The sequence below is a fragment of the Halichoerus grypus genome, chromosome 5 (assembly GCF_964656455.1).
Source record: "Halichoerus grypus chromosome 5, mHalGry1.hap1.1, whole genome shotgun sequence".
Lineage (NCBI taxonomy): Eukaryota > Metazoa > Chordata > Mammalia > Carnivora > Phocidae > Halichoerus > Halichoerus grypus.
Genome location: NC_135716.1, coordinates 84,194,203 through 84,214,136, shown reverse-complemented (window position 1 = coordinate 84,214,136; position 19,934 = coordinate 84,194,203). Strand labels below are relative to the sequence as shown.

At 42.1% G+C, this 19,934-nt stretch overlaps 1 protein-coding gene and 1 long non-coding RNA gene across 4 annotated transcripts in view; one reads left to right on the top strand and one right to left on the bottom strand.

Moving 5' to 3' along the window:
* Positions 1 to 19,934, top strand: part of LOC118552378 (uncharacterized) — a 604,572-nt gene that overhangs the window by 289,410 nt on the left and 295,228 nt on the right. The gene's annotated exons all lie outside the window — the stretch shown is intronic.
* On the bottom strand, positions 526 to 10,305 carry HRNR (hornerin). The gene is made up of 3 exons (XM_078072422.1): positions 10,179 to 10,305; positions 9,175 to 9,329; positions 526 to 7,299 (listed from the first exon to the last, which is right to left on the bottom strand). Exons 2-3 carry the CDS (start codon positions 9,310 to 9,312, stop codon positions 1,867 to 1,869), a joined length of 5,571 nt encoding a protein of 1,856 aa, XP_077928548.1. The 5' UTR covers positions 9,313 to 9,329; positions 10,179 to 10,305; the 3' UTR covers positions 526 to 1,866.

The window sequence follows — 19,934 nt, the reverse complement described above, 5'->3', positions numbered from 1 at the left end:
CTTATTAAAGCTGCTATGAACATTCATGTAAAAATGTAAAAATCTTCATGTGGACATATGTTTTCATCCCACCTAGGAGCAGAATTGCTGGGTAATATAGTCAGGTATATTTAACCTTATAAGAACTTGCCACACTATTTTCCAAAGTGGCTATGTCATTTTATTTTTCCACTTGTTTTATCTACACCTGGTGTTGCCAGTGTTTTTACTTTTGGCCATTCTAATGGTGTGTAGTAGTATCTCAGTATGTTTTAACTTGCATTTCTTTGATGACTAATGACATCATGCATCTTTTCATGTGCCTGTTGGCCATCTGTACATCTTTTTTTGGTGAAGTGTTCATTCAGATCTTTTGCTCATTCTTAAATTGAGTTGTTTGTCTTATCCTTAAATTTTAAAATTCTTTATATATTCTGGATTGTTTGTGAAGGATAGGACCTTGGAGAAAAGGCTTCTGAGTTTGTTTCTAGTCTGACCCCCTATGTGTGAGAATGAAATGAAGCAGAGATGACACAGACCTCAGTATTTGATCACCATTATTTATTATCAATTTTAATGCAATCCAGTTATTTAGATCCAAAGACTTGAAACAAATATATTATAGTAAAACCAATGAACTATATAGCAGTGGCAGATAGTCTTCCTTTCCATCTGGGCACAAATGATATTTTCCTATGTGGAAAGACCAAAGTAGGTTGGAGACATTGTATTTTCATGCTATTGCTCTTCCTTTTTAAAAAAATTTTTTATTGTTATATTAATCACCATACATTACATCATTAGTTTTTAAAAAATTTTTTTATTGTTATGTTAATCACCATACTTTATATCATTAGTTTTTGATGTAGTGTTCCATGATGCATTGTTTGCGTATAACACCCAGTGCTCCATGCAGAATGTGCCCTCTTTAATACCCATCATCAGGCTAACGCATCCTCCCACTCCCCTCCCCTCTAGAACCCTCAGTTTGTTTTTCAGAGTCCATCGTCTCTCATGGTTCGTCTCCCCCTCCGATTTCCCCCCTTTCATTTTTCCCCTCCTGCTATCTTCTTCTTCTTCTTTTTTTTTTTTTTTTTAACATATATTGTATTATTTGTTTCAGAGGTACAGGTCTGTGATTCAACAGTCTTGCACAATTCACAGCGCTCACCATTTGCTCTTCCTTTTTTAACCTGGGGCAAATTCTTAGGAGCAGGGGGCAAGAACTTTCTTGCTGAAACCAAGTTAGAGTCCACATTTGGATCCTTTAATCCTGAAGGGTCCATCCCTGCTCTTTAAGAAAGAATGCTCTTCCTCACTGGCAAGGGAGAAGCTCCTGGGGCCACTTTTTAAATGCCACTTGTTAACTTACTGACTAAAGATTTACCCAAGAATAGGGTCTTGGTGGTTTTGGTAAGTAAGGAAACAATCAACACTGCATTTTTGCTTTTAGAATATTCCCCATTCTGTCACTGTCCAATGTGGGGGATACCACAATTATGGTCCATGTTGCTATAAGAGAGGCTTTGGACCCAGAACTGGTAATGCATTTCTAATACTTTGTTCTGTAGACTTAAGATGAAAGCTTTAGCAATGAGCTCTCAAAAAGATACCTCAACTAAACCTCATGCTTCTCATATGCTTTGTATTATTCTTTCAAAGTGACTCCTGCACATAATTTGTTCAACTCAGTGTTTCCTAACAAAGTGCCCACATACCCTACATTCTTCTGAGGGATTAATAACAAGGAATAGAGTACATGTTTAGAAGAAGAAATAGATATACCCACTTTTAAAAGCAGTTTTATAATGAATTGCTTATCTGTAACAGTTTTGCAGTTCTTAAATGGCTACTTGAATTAATTTCACTTCTGTTTGTTATTCATCCCTAGAATTGGCACCTCTGCTCTTGGATGTATTCATAGAGTGGCATGCTGCTAGGGAAACTCTGGGAACTTGGGCCGGTACTTCCCCTTGCACAATTATCTCCTCCTCTCTTATAACAATAGTCACCTTGTCGATTACCCTCCTTGCAAATTAACAATGTATTCGTAGTGTTGGATCTAGACTGTCCATAGGAGGGTGTAAATTGTCCAGAGCCACAACTTGAGGAGCTTTCTACTTGTCTATAACTGCGTCTTGATTGCCCTTCATTACAATTTGAATGGATACAGTCAGATTCCCATTGACCTTGGCTCCATCCTTGGCTTTGTTGCCTACATGTTCTTGATTGTCCATGAATACTCTCATATCCATCAGGCCCACTACCTGATAGGCCACAACTCCTACCTCTTTCTTTTTGGCCACACTCTGACCATTCCTGGTTATTGCTTCTTGATTGATTAGGGGTTGAGCACATTTTGGGTCTACTGTACTCATTATGAGTTCCACTTGAACTTGACCTACATCTCCCTTGTGTTTCATGTTGCTCATAGCTAGAACACTGACCAGATTCAGAACCACATTGCCCAGAGCTAGGTGAGTGACATGAACCAGATCTGTACTGTTCAGAGCCAGAATACTGACCAGATCCAGAACCACATTGTCCAGAGGTAGATGAGTGACATGAGCCATATCCATATTGCTCAGAGCTAGAACACTGACCAAATCTAGAACCACACTGCTCAGAGCTAGGTGAATGGCATGGGCCAGACCCATATTGTTCAGAACTAGAACACTGACCTGAGCCAGACCCATGTCGGCTACGGCTAGAAGATCTACTTGAGCCAGACCTGTGTCGGCTATAGCTAGGACACTGACCTGATCCAGACCCATGTTGCCCAGAGCTTGAAGAATGACCTGATCCAGACCGATGTTGGCCATAGCCAGAAGACTGACCTGATCCAGACCCATGCTGGCCATAGCTAGAATACTGACTGGATCTAGACTCATGTTGCCCAAAGCCAGAAGACTGACCTGATCCAGACTCATGATAACTGTTTCTAGAGGACTGACCTGAGCCAGATCTATGTTGGCCATGGCTAGAAGACTGGCCTGACCCAGATTCATGTTGACCGCAGCTTGATGTCTGTCCTGAAGCAGAACCGTATTGTCCATAGCTAGAGGATTGACCTGAGCCAGACCCATATTGCCCCAAACCAGGAGACGGACCTGAGCCAGACCCATGTTGCCCAAGGCCAGAAGACTGACCTGAGCCAGATCCATATTGGCCATAACTAGAAGACTGACTGGATCCAGACTTATGTTTCCCAAAGCCAGAAGACTGACCAGATCCAGACCCATGTTGCTCAAAGCCAGAAGACTGACCTGAGCCAGACCCATGTTGCCCAAAGCCACAAGACTGACCTGAGCCAGACGTATGTTGCCCAAAGCCACAAGACTGACTAGATCCAGACTCATGTTGCCCAAAGCCAGAAGACTGACCTGAGCCAGACCCATGTTGCCCAAGGCCAGAAGACTGACCTGAGCCAGATCCATGTTGGCCATAACTAGAAGACTGACTGGATCCAGACCCATGTTGCCCAAAGCCAGAAGACTGACCAGATCCAGACCCATGTTGGCCATAACTAGAAGACTGACTGGATCCAGACCCATGTTGCCCAAAGCCAGAAGACTGACCTAAGCCAGACTCATGTTGGCCATAACTAGAAGACTGACTGGATCCAGACTTATGTTTCCCAAAGCCAGAAGACTGACCAGATCCAGACCCATGTTGCTCAAAGCCAGAAGACTGACCTGAGCCAGACCCATGTTGCCCAAAGCCACAAGACTGACCTGAGCCAGACATATGTTGCCCAAAGCCACAAGACTGAGTAGATCCAGACTCATGTTGTCCAAAGCCAGAAGACTGTCCTGAGCCAGACCCATGTTGCCCAAGGCCAGAAGACTGACCTGAGCCAGATCCATGTTGGCCATAACTAGAAGACTGACTGGATCCAGACCCATGTTGCCCAAAGCCAGAAGACTGACCAGATCCAGACCCATGTTGGCCATAACTAGAAGACTGACTGGATCCAGACCCATGTTGCCCAGAGCCAGAAGACTGACCTAAGCCAGACCCATGTTGGCCATAACTAGAAGACTGACTGGATCCAGACTTATGTTTCCCAAAGCCAGAAGACTGACCAGATCCAGACCCATGTTGCTCAAAGCCAGAAGACTGACCTGAGCCAGACCCATGTTGCCCAAAGCCACAAGACTGACCTGAGCCAGACGTATGTTGCCCAAAGCCACAAGACTGACTAGATCCAGACTCATGTTGTCCAAAGCCAGAAGACTGTCCTGAGCCAGACCCATGTTGCCCAAGGCCAGAAGACTGACCTGAGCCAGATCCATGTTGGCCATAACTAGAAGACTGACCGGATCCAGACCCATGTTGCCCAAAGCCAGAAGACTGACCTGATCCAGACCCATGTTGGCCATAACTAGAAGACTGACTGGATCCAGACCCATGTTGCCCAAAGCCAGAAGACTGACCTAAGCCAGACCCATGTTGGCCATAATTAGAAGACTGACTGGATCCAGACTTATGTTTCCCAAAGCCAGAAGACTGACCAGATCCAGACCCATGTTGCTCAAAGCCAGAAGACTGACCTGAGCCAGACCCATGTTGCCCAAAGCCACAAGACTGACCTGAGCCAGACGTATGTTGCCCAAAGCCACAAGACTGACTAGATCCAGACTCATGTTGCCCAAAGCCAGAAGACTGTCCTGAGCCAGACCCATGTTGCCCAAGGCCAGAAGACTGACCTGAGCCAGATCCATGTTGGCCATAACTAGAAGACTGACCGGATCCAGACCCATGTTGCCCAAAGCCAGAAGACTGACCAGATCCAGACCCATGTTGGCCATAACTAGAAGACTGACTGGATCCAGACCCATGTTGCCCAAAGCCAGAAGACTGACCTAAGCCAGACCCATGTTGGCCATAACTAGAAGACTGACTGGATCCAGACTTATGTTTCCCAAAGCCAGAAGACTGACCAGATCCAGACCCATGTTGCTCAAAGCCAGAAGACTGACCTGAGCCAGACCCATGTTGCCCAAAGCCACAAGACTGACCTGAGCCAGACGTATGTTGCCCAAAGCCACAAGACTGACTAGATCCAGACTCATGTTGCCCAAAGCCAGAAGACTGACCTGAGCCAGACCCATGTTGCCCAAGGCCAGAAGACTGACCTGAGCCAGATCCATGTTGGCCATAACTAGAAGACTGACTGGATCCAGACCCATGTTGCCCAAAGCCAGAAGACTGACCAGATCCAGACCCATGTTGGCCATAACTAGAAGACTGACTGGATCCAGACCCATGTTGCCCAAAGCCAGAAGACTGACCTAAGCCAGACTCATGTTGGCCATAACTAGAAGACTGACTGGATCCAGACTTATGTTTCCCAAAGCCAGAAGACTGACCAGATCCAGACCCATGTTGCTCAAAGCCAGAAGACTGACCTGAGCCAGACTCATGATAACCATATCTAGAGGACTGACCTGAGCCAGGTTTAAGTTGGCCATGGCTAGAAGACTGGCCTGATCCAGATTCATGTTGACTATAGCTTGATGTCTGTCCTGAAGCAGAACCGTATTGTCCATAGCTAGTGGATTGACCTGAGCCAGAACCATACTGACCATGGCCAGAAGACTGTCCTGATCCAGACCTATGGTGACCATAGCTAGAAGATTGACCTGATCCAGACCCATGTTGCCCAAAGCCAGAAGACTGAGCTGATCCAGACCCATGTTGCCCAAAGCTAGAAGATTGACCTGATCCAGACCCATGATGGCCATAGGTAGAAGACTGACCAGATCCAGATTCATGATAACCATATCTAGAGGACTGTCCTGATCCAGATGCATGTTGACCACAGCTTGATGACTGTCCAGAAGCAGAACCATGTTGTCCATAGCTAGAGGGTTGACCATATCCAGATTTATGCTGTCCAGAACTTGACGATTGACCTAAGCCAGATCCATGCTCAGTGCCAGAAGACTCTCCTGAGCTAGACTCATGTTGCCCAAAGCCAGAAGACTGACCTGATCCAGACCCATGATGACCATTTCTAGAGGACGGACCTAAGCCAGATCTGCGTCGTCCATAGCTAGAAGACTGGCCTGATCCAGACCTATGTTGGCTGGGGCTAGAAGACTGGCCTGATCCTGACCCATGTTGTCCAAAGCCAGAAGACAGGCCTGTTCCAGATCCATGTCGCCTGGGGCTAGAAGATCGACTTGAGCCAGACCTATGTTGTCCATAGCTAGAAGACTCTCTTGAGCCAGACCCCTGTTGGCTGTGGCCAGAAGATTGAGTTGAGCCAGACCTATGTCGTCCATAGCGAGAAGACTCTCCTGAGCTGGACCCATGTTGGCTATGGCTATAAGATTGACTTGAGCCAGATCCATAGTGTCCACAGCTTGATGACTGTCCTGAAGTAGAACTATTTTGTCCGTAACTAGAAGATTGGCCTAAGCCAGACCCATGTTGCCCAAAGCCAGAAGATTGACCTGAGCCAGATCTATATTGTTCATAGCCAGAGGACTGACCTGATCTAAATCCATGTTGTCCACAGCTTGATGATTCATCTAAACTGGATCCTGAGCTAGACTCATGGTATTTCTCACTAGAAGACTGATTAGAACCAGGTCCATATTTTCCATAATTAGAGGACTGGCCTGACACAGAGCCATGATTTTTTCTTCCATAACCTCCTGACTGATGACTAGGGCTGCTGCTATGTTTTCTCTGAGTAAAGGACTCATAGGAGCTTGATTGATTTTTGCCATTGCTTATGGACTGGCCTGATTCAGACCCATATCCCTCATAGCTTGAAGACTGTTTTTGTTGTCTACTAAGTCCTGATTGACCGCTTGAATTGGATCTATGTTGCCTCTGACCAGAAGAATGACTCTCAGACCTCTCTTGTTGATGAGAGCCATGCCTGTTTTTCTTACTGTCTTTGAAGTGGCCTGAACTTGACTCTCTCCTTCTTTCCCCAGAGCTTTGCCTATGCTCTGAACTAGATAAGCCTCCTTGATGCTCCATTTCTCTGGAGCTGGACCCAGGCCTGTGTTTAATGCTTCTTCTGGAGCCCCTGGAATAGGAATTATTCTCTCCTGTACTTGGCCTTGAATGACCTTGCCTTTTGTCCTTCTCTTCTGTTTCACTTTGTTCCTCTTGGTGCTGGTGATGGTGGTCTCTCTGCTTTGACCCTGAAGCTTGGCAGTGATCTTTGCCGATGATTTTATTACAAGCCTGAGCCAGTTTAAATATCATCAGAAGATACTCAGTGAAATCCACTTTCTTGTCATGGTCTTGATCCAGATTTTGCATGATGATATCTACAGTGTCTGGATCATCTGGATTCTGTATAGGAACAAGGTACAAGGGGCAGCTATGTCACTATGGACTACATACCCAGCTAACCATTTGAAAGAAGATTGTAGAAATGTGAATGTTTGGCTTACTTAGGTGGAGCTCAGCCACCTAGTCCTTTAGGCAGGACTGCTCTATCTTGAGCAGAAAGAAAGAAAGAAATATGTAATGAACAATGCAGTGAGAAATTGCTAGAAGATGCAAATGGAAGATGTTAGGGAACAAGGAAATCGATTATATTTTGTAAGAAATAGGTCAGATATGATTAGCTAATTTATAAATAGGAATTTTTTAAAAATGAAAAAAGAATAGGTCAGATATGAATGATTAGCATAATTATATATGACTTTTTAATTTTCCTAGCTATTAATTCATTAATTAATTCATTTAACAAAGATTTATTGTGCACTTACTATCTGCTTAGCATTGAGTTAGGTACAGGGGATAAAGCAGTGAACAAGTTTGTTTTATGACAAAATGGAAGTTAAAGTTTAGTGGCACAGACACACAAACTTAAAATTACAGTGTATTGTGATAATGTTTCTGAAAGTATACCACAGGAGAACCAGTGGGGGTTCAAGGAAGGTTAATGAGAGAAAGTGATGTATTTTGAAGTATGGGTTAGACTTAGCCAAATGAAGGGGTAGGAAAGGAGGGAGAGAGGGCAAAAGATTGTTCCAGGCAGAAGGAACAATATGAACAAAGCTGGAGGTTAGAGGATGTATGGCTCATATGAAGAACTGAAAGAAATTCAGGATTATTAAATCTTGAGTCTCAATAGTCAAGAGATATTGCTGGAGAAACAAATAGAGATCAGATCATGCCTTTTAAGTTGTGTAAAGGAACTTTGGACTTTATTTATTTTAAAGGCTGTGAGCTTTGGGGGCACCTGGGTGGCTCAGTCGGTTAAGCATCTGACTCTTGGTTTCAGCTCAGGTCATGATCTCACGGTTGTGAGATGGAGCCCAGCCCCTCCCTCCTTTCCCCCCTCACCCCTGGAGTAAGCACTCTCTCTCTCTCTGTCAAAAAAAAAAAAAAAAGTGGGAGCTTTTGAAGGATTTTGAATTGAGCTGTGAAAAGATTAGATTTACACTTATGGCTGAGATTAGAAATAGAAGGTGGCCTGAGCTAGAGGACTAGCAATAGTGATGGAGAGAAATGGGCTGTTTTGAGAGACTGTTGATGAATTAGATGGAGGGTGGAGGATGGAGGTGCTTGCTGAGAGAAGAAGCCATGAATGGAACCAGATTTCTGCCTTGGGCAAATAGGAGGATAGAGTTTGGAGGGAAAATGGTTTCATATCTGACATACCGAATTACACCCTTAGGAGTCCAAATAAGAAATATTTAGTAGGCAGCTGAATATAATGAATGGACAATCAAGAGCTAGAGCTAAGCTCCCAAATATTTATTTTCAGAGCTGACATTTTAAGATGGTGGTAACCATATTTTATGATTTAGGAGTAAGATGCTAACTTCCTGAACTGAGGCCTTGTAGTTTCACAATCTCAGAAATGGGCAGTGGTCAGGATGTTCTGGGCTGAAGAACTACAAATAAAGGAAAGAAGATGCATTTTACGTACTTTTTTTTCTGAGAACCATCTTAATTTTTTATTCCATAAGAATTACACAGATAGGACATTATATAATCTATGGATTTTTGTCTGTTCAGTAGGATCACATCCCTTGGTCATGTTTTGGAAACCATGTGGGTCAACTTTTGATCGTATTTCAAGCCTTTACCAAACCCTGTTTTCTATCACCAAGTAGAGAGAGTCCTGTAGGAGTTTGACACATGTGACAAAAAGGTACGAAGGGGTGAAAAAGAGAATTGCAGCTGTCTTCAGTCCTGACCTGGAGTTCTTACCTTCAGAATTTGATGAAATTCATTTTCCAAAAGTTCTTTCAGTTCTGCCTTGTTCAACATGTCACACTCCCCATCCTGGGTGGCATATTGGTAGAAAAGCTCAGTGACAGTGACGATACTTTTTAGGAGTTTAGGCATTTTTTTGTAAATTTAACCTAAAGGAAAAAAAGGAGAGAGACCCACCTTTTATTATTCCTTTTTCTTGTTTAAAAACATAAATAGTTCCAATCGTTTGTAATATTTGTTCAGAATTAATCGAGCATGATTAATTTCATCTTTTGAAATCAAGAACCAATCCAGAGTTGAAAGACTTGTTCAAGCCATGTAGCAAGAGAGTGATGAAATTAGGAACAGAATCTATATCTCTTATTTTCATTCCTGAATGAATGTAGGAGCAAAGACTTTCTGTTTTGAGCTCCCCACCTCTACCAGGGATAATTTTATGAGCATTGTTCTGGAGCTAGAGAAATCCTGGGTGTGCCAATCTACCCACTTCCTCAATTCCTCTCTAGGTGCCAACCATCACTGAAGAGGGACAGTTCCATCATCCACATGGTATGCCTGACTCCAACCAAGGGATACCAGTGGCTAAGCTAGACCCTCAAAACTTGTAGGCCAGAGAAAGTACACAAAGTGGGCAACTACAGGCCTAGGTGATATGGAGCTGGAGGCAGGTGCTATCAGGCCCACTTCTGTTTTCATTCTCCAAACAGGGACTGACTCTCAGGCTTTACTGATTATACAACAGAGAGAAAAAGCTCAGTAGTTTAGGAAGCAACCTGCCTAGTGATAATTAAAGCCCCACGATCTTCAAGGAAATGACCCTGAAGAAAGAAGGTACTGTCATTCCCCGTCATCTCTTTATTTTCCTTCTCAATAAAGTTAAAATTATATCAAAGTCCCCAAAGTACATTAAAAAGAAGCCTGGTATCCAGTGCCTCTTTGCCTTAGGGCACATACTGGATTCTTGTAATTTGTAGCCCAAAGTACTCCTGTTCACTTACCTAGTTCACCAGAGAAACAAGTAGGATGAGACTGGAGCAGCTTACAGGGTGCTGCTAGTTGGGGATAGTGGCCTTTTTATAGAGGAAATAATGGTCCATCTTAGGGAGGAGCTCCTCTTTGAGATGTTCTGATTCACTTCCAAATAAGCCCAGCTCTGCCTCCACCTCCATCTCCACCTCCCAGGTGTTTGCCTTCTTACTTCCTTACATGTTCACCTGAGATTGCATTAGCAGTTCCCAAATCTGGGCTAGTATCAGCCCCACCTGCCAGAGTCTCTGGACACTGCAGAAAGACCTCTTTGCGTATTCAACAAAGTATCTAGCATAATGCATTGATAACCAATTATATGGACTTTAATTGAAGTTGAATGGAATGTGTGCAGAAACATCAGGGACCAAATGTCCAAGAATCATGGAATCTGATGTTTAAAAGGAACCTTAAGGATCATCCAGTCGAACTCTCTCATTTTGAGCTACATTTTCTTGTATGGATTTCCAGCCAAAGTATCATCCATGATATTATTACCCATGATATTATTACCATTCCTCTTGAATCGATAATGACTGTAGAGGCCTTCTTGTCTCTTTACCTAATCTTATTTACTATACCTTAGTGGCCATTCATCAATGTAGCTTTCATTTTAACCACTATATAACCTTAGAAAGAAATCCATGCTCTTTAGCATGGTATCCAAGGTTATTCATGATCTGGACTGTGGCTTCTCTCTAGCCCCATCTCTTCTCTCCCTGTTCTTTATGCTTCACCAGTAATTAATTACTTAAGCCTTCCTGAATATACCATCCTATTTCATGTTTTTTCTTGGACTACCTTTCCTCATTATCTGCCTAGTGAACTGCTATTCATTTTTCAAAACCTACTTTAGACATCCTGTAGGAAATATTTCTTGAATTACTCAAGAGAGTTATAATTGTGTACCTTATTCATAGTTTTATTGTAGTATCAATCCTTCTATATTATAAAATCTTTTAAAATTGTTTTACTATTGTAATTAATGTTTAATATAAAAATTACAAAATACAGATAAGCAAAGGAAAGAAAATGAAATAACCTTCCTACCCAGAAATAGCTACAATAGTTATTTGGTGTATATCCTTTCTTACCAATGGATGTGTATGCACACCATATGTATCTGTCTATGTGTTTATATCACTTCTATCCTGTGAGTTCCTTGAGAATAGGGAATGGGCATTATTATTACCTATATCACTGGGGGACTCAGCACATTGCTTGGCACATAAAAGTTCCCAGTAAATGTTTGTCAAATTGAATTGAAAGAAGACTGAGGGTCATGACTATAGTACTTGGCATTGACCAACTTCTACTTTTTCACAGGATTGGGGTCTACCCTCTCTCTTGCCATCTTTACCTCAGAGGACATGATTTCACCTGAATAGAAACTGAATCTTAATATTGGGAATCAACAAGTGGCTTTCTGCTTATCCCTGCGACCTTACTCTGCATTTCATCCACTGTGAATTGTATGTATAGCACGAATGTCATTGAAGCTGGGTGAAGTCACATAGACTTGAAGCTTGTGCAATATAGTCATTAGGATTTGGGAAGGAGTGGTAACAACTATTAGTAAATGATAAATTACATGATTCCAAATTCAACCATTATGACACTCTGTTTTCTTCTAAGAAGTACCCAGAGGGCTGCAGAGTCAGTATCCATTCTGTGGCTGTGTTTCCTCTGGATGCCTGATTTGGGCCAGATTGTCATGCTTCCATCAGAGGAGGGAGCTTTTTGAAGGTGTGACTGAGACTGTGGGAGTGCAGGGGAGGTAGAGTTTGCTGAGTGAAGACTAATTTCCTGTAGGAGACAGTTGTTGCCACAGAGGGAAGAGGAGGTTGCTGGTAAAGACTATTCCAGGTGAAACATGCTCTTGGAGCCAGTGTTCTCCTAAATGAGGGGTTAGCACAATTTTTCTGTAAAGGGTCAGATAGTATATCTTTTAGGCTTTGTGGGACAGTCTTTCTTGCAGCTACTCAGCTATGATCTGGTAACATGAAAGCATTCATAGATGATAGGTAAACAAATGAGCATGCCTGTGTTTCAGTAAAACTTATTTATTGACACTGAATTATTGACAATTTAAATTTCTTTTTTTATTAACATATAATGTATTATTTGTTTCAGGGGTACAGATCTGTGATTCATCAGTCTTACATAATTCACAGTGCTCACCATAGTACATACCCTCCCCAATGTCCATCACCTGGCCACCCCATCCCTCTCATCCCCCACCACTTCAGCAACGCTCAGTTTGTTTCCTGAGATTAAGAGTCTCTTATGGTTTGTCTCCCTCTCTGGTTTCGTCTTGTTTCATTTTTCCCTCCCTTCCCCTATAATACTCTGTCTTGTTTCTCAAATTCCACATATCAATGAGATCATATGATAGACAATTTAAATTTCTTACTTTCACATGTCACAATGGATGAATGTGAATCCTGACCCTCCTATGCATTTGCTTGTCAGGAAGATTCCCCAGGAGAGGAGAGTCTCAGAGGGAAGAGAAGGACTGGGAAGTGTGGGGCAGCAGAACCATGAATTCCTGTGGGAGAGAGAAGTGTGCAGGTCTGTTTGTGAGTGTCAGTGTGCATGAGGTGGTAGGGAAAGGGAACAGAACAAGGGAGCTTTGGGCACTTGTGAAAGAGAGGTAAATTTTGACTTTATGTAAGGAAGAAGTTTTAACCTCTGCATTGACTGAAAATGCATTGAGCTCTTTGCAGAGTAATTGAATTAATTGTGATGGGCATTAAAGAAATTTCCATGTATCATAGAAACAGTTTTAACCCTTTCAGGGCTACATTTTCTGAATATCCTCCAACGTCACCAACCAGAGATGTGTTGGACGTTATTTCCGGGGTTCATGTCCTGAAAATAAGAGGCATATTCAATGTGTGTTTTGGCATCTTCATTCTCTTTTGAACATTACTAATGTAAGAGTTGGACTAGATTATCACAAAAATCCTTTCCCAAACAGAGAGTCATGATTTTACCAGAGTATGTGCTCCACAGTAAAAGGGTGGGCATGAAGACTCCCGCCTCATAAGTCTGGTTCATGGTTTTCCCCTTGGAGATGACAGTGTTTGGGAAAAGAAATTTCTTTTTTTTTAAATTTTATTTTATTTATTTATTTGACAGACAGAGAGACAGGGAGAGAGGGAACACATGCAGGGGCAGTGGGATAGGGAAAAGCAGGCTTCCCGCCAAGCAGGGAGCCTAATGCAGGGCTCCATCCCAGAACCCTGGGATCATGACCCGAGCTGAAGGCAGACGCTTAACGACTGAGCCACCCAGGCACCCCAGGAAAAGAAATTTCTTATGCTATGTGCCACATTCTAGGTTTTTTAGTACCTCCGCATTTTGGCAGAAGAAAATTATGTTCTCCTTTATGCCAAGCACAGTGCTTTGCACTCTTACGTTCATCATTTTATTAATCCTCACAACCGCTATATGACGTAGGGTTCTTACCTCCATTTTGCAGATGATAAAACTGAGGCTCAGAGAAAATATGTAACTTGTTTTAAGTCACTTAGTTATTAAATGGAAAAGATGGGATTCACACTCAAATCTGCTTCTTCCTAGGAATAGCCAGAGAATACGGGACTCTTCATATCTTAGAAAAGGCAGGGTTTGGGGGGCTGTTCTTGAAGAATGAAGTGTTTGACCTAAAACAACAACAACAACAAACAACAACAAAAAACAACCAAGAATCACGGGGCGCCTGGGTGGCTCAGTCGTTATGCGTCTGCCTTCGGCTCAGGTCCTCATCTCAGGGTCCTTTTTTTTTTTTTCCTTTTATTTATTTATTTATCAGGGTCCTGGGATGGAGCCCCGCATCGGGCTCCCTGCTCAGTGGGGAGCCTGCTTCTCCCTCTCCCTCTGCCTGCTGCTTCCCCTGTTCTCTCTCTCTCTCTCTCTCTGTGTCAAATAAATAAATAAAATCTTAAAACAAAACAAAACAAAAAAACAACCAAGAATCAAAACTGGTGAAGATAAACAGTGAATTTCTCTTCATGCCCCAGGGCACTCACTTTCACCCTAGTCCAGAAGGTAATGTTCTTATAGCACCATCTGCTGGGTCTTAGGAAAACTCTTTTCCTCCTTGCCCTTTCTTTCCTCTTCTCTCACATCCCCCATGCCTTTCCTGGCAATTCTTCATAGCTTAGTCTTTATGAATGAGGAAACTACGTAAAAACCAGGGACATAACAAACAGAGAATGTTGATGCTCATGACTTTGGGTTAAGGGAAGTCAAAAGAAGTTAGCTAAAACCGGTTTCCCTCCATATTCTTCTTTCTAGGTACAAGGGTCATTTTTCTCTTATCTCAAAAAATCAAAAATAAATGTAATTTTATAGCTTAGTATCTATTCTCTAGGGAGTGGGGCAGGCATGGTGATATATCTTTTAGCTCCAGCCCCAGGCCCTGGAACATACTCTGCTTGAGTATTGGTCTTCCTCTTCAGCTGTTTCTCCCTCTCCTGTTGGTATTTTCCCTTTGCTCCTCCAAGTTCTAAAAATGCTCCAGATGCTGGGAACCCAGAGCTCATTCTTACTTCTATCCTCTTATTTATTCTGTCAATATCTTTCTCTAGTGTGTGTTCATCTCCTTAATTTGCCTTTTAATGCTCTTGTTGGCATGACCATTCATAGTCTGTATCTCTTGTTGCTGCCTACCTGAGGCTTTCTGCATGTAGATCTGGTCCATCATAGCAAGCAGTTGGAGGAGAGTGATGAAAGTGGTTCTCAAGGACCCTCCAAGTGTTATAAAGGTGATGCAGAACACCTGTTAGCATGGGTGGTATTGGGGTGACAGCTGAGCTTCAGGTATGGGGAAGGAAGAGCTAAGACATAGAGTCATTGGTTGTTGGAAGTCAGATCTAGAGCCTTTGCCTGTGTGTGTGTGTGTGTATGTGTGTGTGTGTGTGTGTGAGAGAGAGAGAGAGAGACAGAGACAGAGACAGAGAGAGAGAGGGGAGGGATACTTTTTAAAAGTTTTTATTTAAATTCTAGTTAGTTAACATATAGTGTAATATTAGTTTCAGGTGTACAATATAGTGATTCAACAATTCCATATATCATCTAGTGCTCATCACGACAAGTGCACTCCTTAATCCCCATCACCTATTTCACCCATCCCCCCACCCACCTCCTCTCTGGTAACCACCAGTGTGTTCTCTATAGTTAAGAGTCTGTTTCTGTTTCTTGGTTTCTCTCTCTCTTTTTCCGAGAGGGTTGGATACTTTAGTGTGAATGTGATGAGTATGACACTGATCAGGCCCTATTTCCTCTTTGACTTTCTCTCCTCCAGGTCTCTCTCTCATCATGGACTCTGCTGAAGCCATAGTACTTCCTTGTTATTCACCAAAACCTCCAGGCATACTCTTTCCTTAGGACTGTTTTCAGGAATGCTTTCCTCCCAAATATTCACTTTGTTATATCCTTTATGTCCTTCAAGTGCTTGTTCAAGTATCATCTTCCCTGACCACTCCATTTGGCATGTACTTCTAACACACTGCATAGTCAGCTTATTTATTTTGCAGGGTTTTGAGTAGAAGAGAGACAAGATATGACTCACTGCTATGGTGATGCTTGACCGTTGGGAGATGAGGTGAACAAGGAAGATCAGTCAGGTGAGAGGCAAGGGAATGGACGTAATCAAGGCTCCGGCTTGGATGACTTTGTGTATGGTGGTGTACACACTAGGAAAAGCAATAAAAGAGAAAGAGAAGGCTTGAGATGAGGGGAGTGATGATAAGTTGTCATCTAATTTATGCCCATCATCTAACTTTTTCCACTCCTTCATAACCTACCTCCTTAAAAGAGCACTCCCTGTCCCTCACCTTCCATTTACTCTTCAACACTTTACAATCTGATTTTCACACCCTCTTTCAGGCTTTTTTGAGGGCTCCTCTTTCTTGGCCAGTGCTTAAATGTTTTTGTTCTCCAGAGCTCTGTCATTAGTTCTCTGCATTTTTGGACCAGTCTCCAGTCTTACCATTTATAAAGTTGGGTAATGGAGCAGGAAAGAGGCAAGACATATTATTCACAAATTTTTATTGGCAATTTTTATGCATCTGCATAGTCTGAAACCAGAGACTTGGACGCTTGGGCTGTAAACTCAAAGGAATTGCCGTCACAGTGATGTGATGATGCTGTAACACCTAATACATCTTAAAGAGTCATGTGTAATATCAAAATTTGCAGAAACATTAGAACTTGAACTCTCATCTTTAACACTCTAATGAACCCCACACAACAACATTTTTTATAATATTATTAAAATTTAAACTTACACTGCTAACATATGCTAACTGAGGAGGACAAATATACACTATCCTTTAAAAGAAGATTAACACTAAGTAGAAGGATTAAAGTAGATTTACGTATTTAAAGAAAAGGAGAGATAACTGTCCTCAAAAAGAAGTTTTTACAATACATTCCTGTGCTTTATGTTTTTCTTCTCATGTCTTCATTTAGTTCATCTTCTGTTGGTGTCTTAAGATAATGATCCCTTTGTTTGTGGATGTATTTATAGAGTGGAATGTTGGTACAAAAAATAGTCAAATCTTGCTTTTTGCTTGCTTCCATTGTTACCTGTTGTCTCAGAGCTGCCATCTTGATAAATATCCTCATCCTGTCTGTACCTTCCACTGTCCCTCAGCTGACTATGGCCAGATTCCTATCTACACCTTCCACTAAGTCCTTTGGTTTTGGTACTAAATGACTCGTAATAGCTGTATTCTCCTATTTTTTTTTTTTAAAGATTTTATTTATTTATTTGAGAGAGAGAGTGAGAGAGAGAGAGAGCACAAGAGGGGGGAGCGGGAGAGGGAGAAGCAGACTCCCTGCTGAGCAGGGAGCCCGATGCGGGACTCGATACTGGGACTCCAGGATCATGACCTGAGCCGAAGGCAGTCGCTTAACCAACTGAGCCACCCAGCCGCCCTGTATTTTCCTATTCTTTTTGGGCCTTTGCTGTCACCAGATTGGTAAGAACTGGAGATGTGATCGCCACTTTTGTGAACTTTTTTTTTTTTTTGAAGATTTTATTTATATGTCAGTGAGAGAAAGAGAGCGAGCGCACAAGCAGTGGGGAGTGGCAGGCAGAGGGAGAAGCAGGCTCCCCACTCAGCAAGGAGCCTGATTTAGGATTCAATCCCAGGACTCTGGGATCATGACCTGAGCCGAAGGCAGATGCTTAACTGACTGAGCCACCCAGGCGTCCCCACTTTTGTGAACTTGATTGCCTTTGTTCATACCAAGATCACCTGGACATTGGACATCATCCTGGCTTTCTATCTGTACTGGACTTGAGCTGATTCTGTGTGTGTGTGTGTGTGTGTATGTATGTATGTATATATATATATATATATATATATATAAGTGTATGTATGTGTGTGTGTGTGTGTGTGTGTGTGTGTGTGTGTATAGTCACTTGAGTGGATATTACTTTATTTCTGTCTTCCAGTATCATTGAGTTGAATCCTGGTCCTTCATGACCAGAAGTCATCTGTCCACTAGTAGATGAGCATTTTCTATTTGAATATCCTGACTGAACTTCAGAGTCACTAGAATGTACATTGCTGGGTGCCTGTTTTCTAGTTGGAATGGATGATGGATCATGAGAGGAAGACATAGATAAAAAAATGACAGGATTCTAATTGTCTGTCATTCAGGGGACTAGCTATAAGTAGTTGGTGGTCTTCCACCTATGTTAGATCTAGACTGACCATGAGTGTCAAATTAAATTTATAGCTTATCCTTGAGTATCCAAAGTTAAATCTTTGCTCTGGACCCTGCATGATCAGAGGTGGACCTTGACTGTTCAAGACTAAGCTTGTTTGTACTTCTATTCCTAAATTTCAGTGGACTGGAATCAAGGCTGAGTTTCTATTGTTTTCACACTATCTATAGTCATATCTAGCACTTTCATAATTAACATGTTTGTAGCTATAACCCAATCTTTGCTTTTGTTTATGCTACTGTCTGGATATTATTAGACCGAAATTACTCTTGGGTTTGAATTGTCTGGCTTCTGAGTATGGCATCTCCTGCCTGATTATAATTATGACTAATTTGTTCCTGGAGAGAATTTGCTGTATAAATTATTCTTTTGGTATTGGATTCCGACTGCCCATGTGTTGACATCATCCATTTGACTAGACCTTGAATTTCATGCTTTGTCTTCAGAATATTAATGGATGGATCCTTTTTGGCTTATTTTACTAATTTCCAATTATCTGTGGCTCTCCTCAGACTGTCCATGGGTTGATGTTGACTCTGTATTTGAATCTCCTTTATTACCTCTAAACTGACAATAACTGTATCCACACTGTCTATTTTTTACTAGGATCAGACTGTGTAGATGAAGTTTGTCTATAAGCTGACCATGAGTGTCTGGAGCTCTTTTCTGATTGTTGGTGGCTTGACACATGTTTTCCTATTGTGCCAGACCTAAATTCCTCATTCGTAGACCCAAACCCCCTTAGTGGATGTCTGGTCATGATGAGATCCTCAGTATTTAGTGTACTTTCCTGTCTGCCCCAAGTGAGAGGCTTGTCTGCTTGTTGGGTTGAATCCTGACTGCCCATGAGTGACTTTTTGGCCCCAATGAAATTCTGACTGTATGGCCCTATCTCCTTGTCTTCCTCTGTGCTAGACCCATATTTCACATGTCTACATCCACTGTCCATGAGTTGCTACTAATGCCCTCTCTGAATCTTCTGATTGTCCTTCACTCTCCCTGGCCTGATTGGATGAACAAAACTGGATCTTTGATGTCTGCTTGCTCTCCACCCAGATGATGATTGTCCATGTCCAGGCTGAGTCTCTAGATCTGTGTCCTGTGTGTTCATGGAAGGATCTTTGTCTTTCTCTTATACTTGATCTTGATGGTCCACAGAAAGAATCAGACTCTCCACAAACATGACTTTCATGAGACCCTGAGTTATCAAGACTATTGCAAAATAAAGGGGGGGGATCAGAGGGGGAGACGAACCATGAAAGACTGTGGACTCTGGGAAACAAACTGAGGGTTTTAGAGGAGAGGAGGGTCAGGGGATGGGTTAGCTCGGTGATGGGTATTAAGGAGGGCATGTATTGCATGGAGCACTGGGTGTTATACACAAACAGTGAATCATGGAATACTACATCAAAAACTAATGATGTACTGTATGGTGACTAACATAACATAATAAAAAAATAAAAAAATAATAAAAATGAAAAAAAAAAAGACTATTGCAATTAGTCTCCTTTTTATTCTTGCTTTGTCTCACAATCTGCTGTACACACAGAAATCAGCCTGAAGTTTTAAACATGCAAGTCAAGAGTGTTACTTTCCTGCTCAAAACTCTCCAGGACCTTTTCATCATATTAGAATAGCAGACAAACTCCTTGCTATTATTCTTTTTGTGATTTGACCTCCATCAAACTCTTTGATCTTATTTTGTACCTTTACTCCCCTTGTTGATCATGCTGTAGACACACTGACTTTTCAGCTCAAAATAATGTCCTGTTTGTTCAGCCTGTACCTTCCTGAGGACCTTGATCTTTGACTTGATTGTTAGTTCTTTGTTTTCTGCATTGCTGACTTCTGTTTGTAATTCTGGTCTCTGCTCAAATGGTGCCTCATACAAGTAACTTTCCTTCCTACCTAGACATGCTGATACCTTTATTTTCTTTATAGCACTTATTACCATTTGTCATTTGTTTAGTGTCTGTCTCCC

Excerpts from the sequence above, each read along its gene's own strand:
- HRNR (XM_078072422.1), bottom strand. The coding sequence starts at position 9,312 with ATGCCTAAACTCCTAAAAAGTATCGTCACTGTCACTGAGCTTTTCTAC. Across the intron at positions 7,300-9,174 it reads AATTTCATCAAATTCTGAAG|AATCCAGATGATCCAGACAC; the intron begins GTAAGAACTCCA and ends GTTCCTATACAG.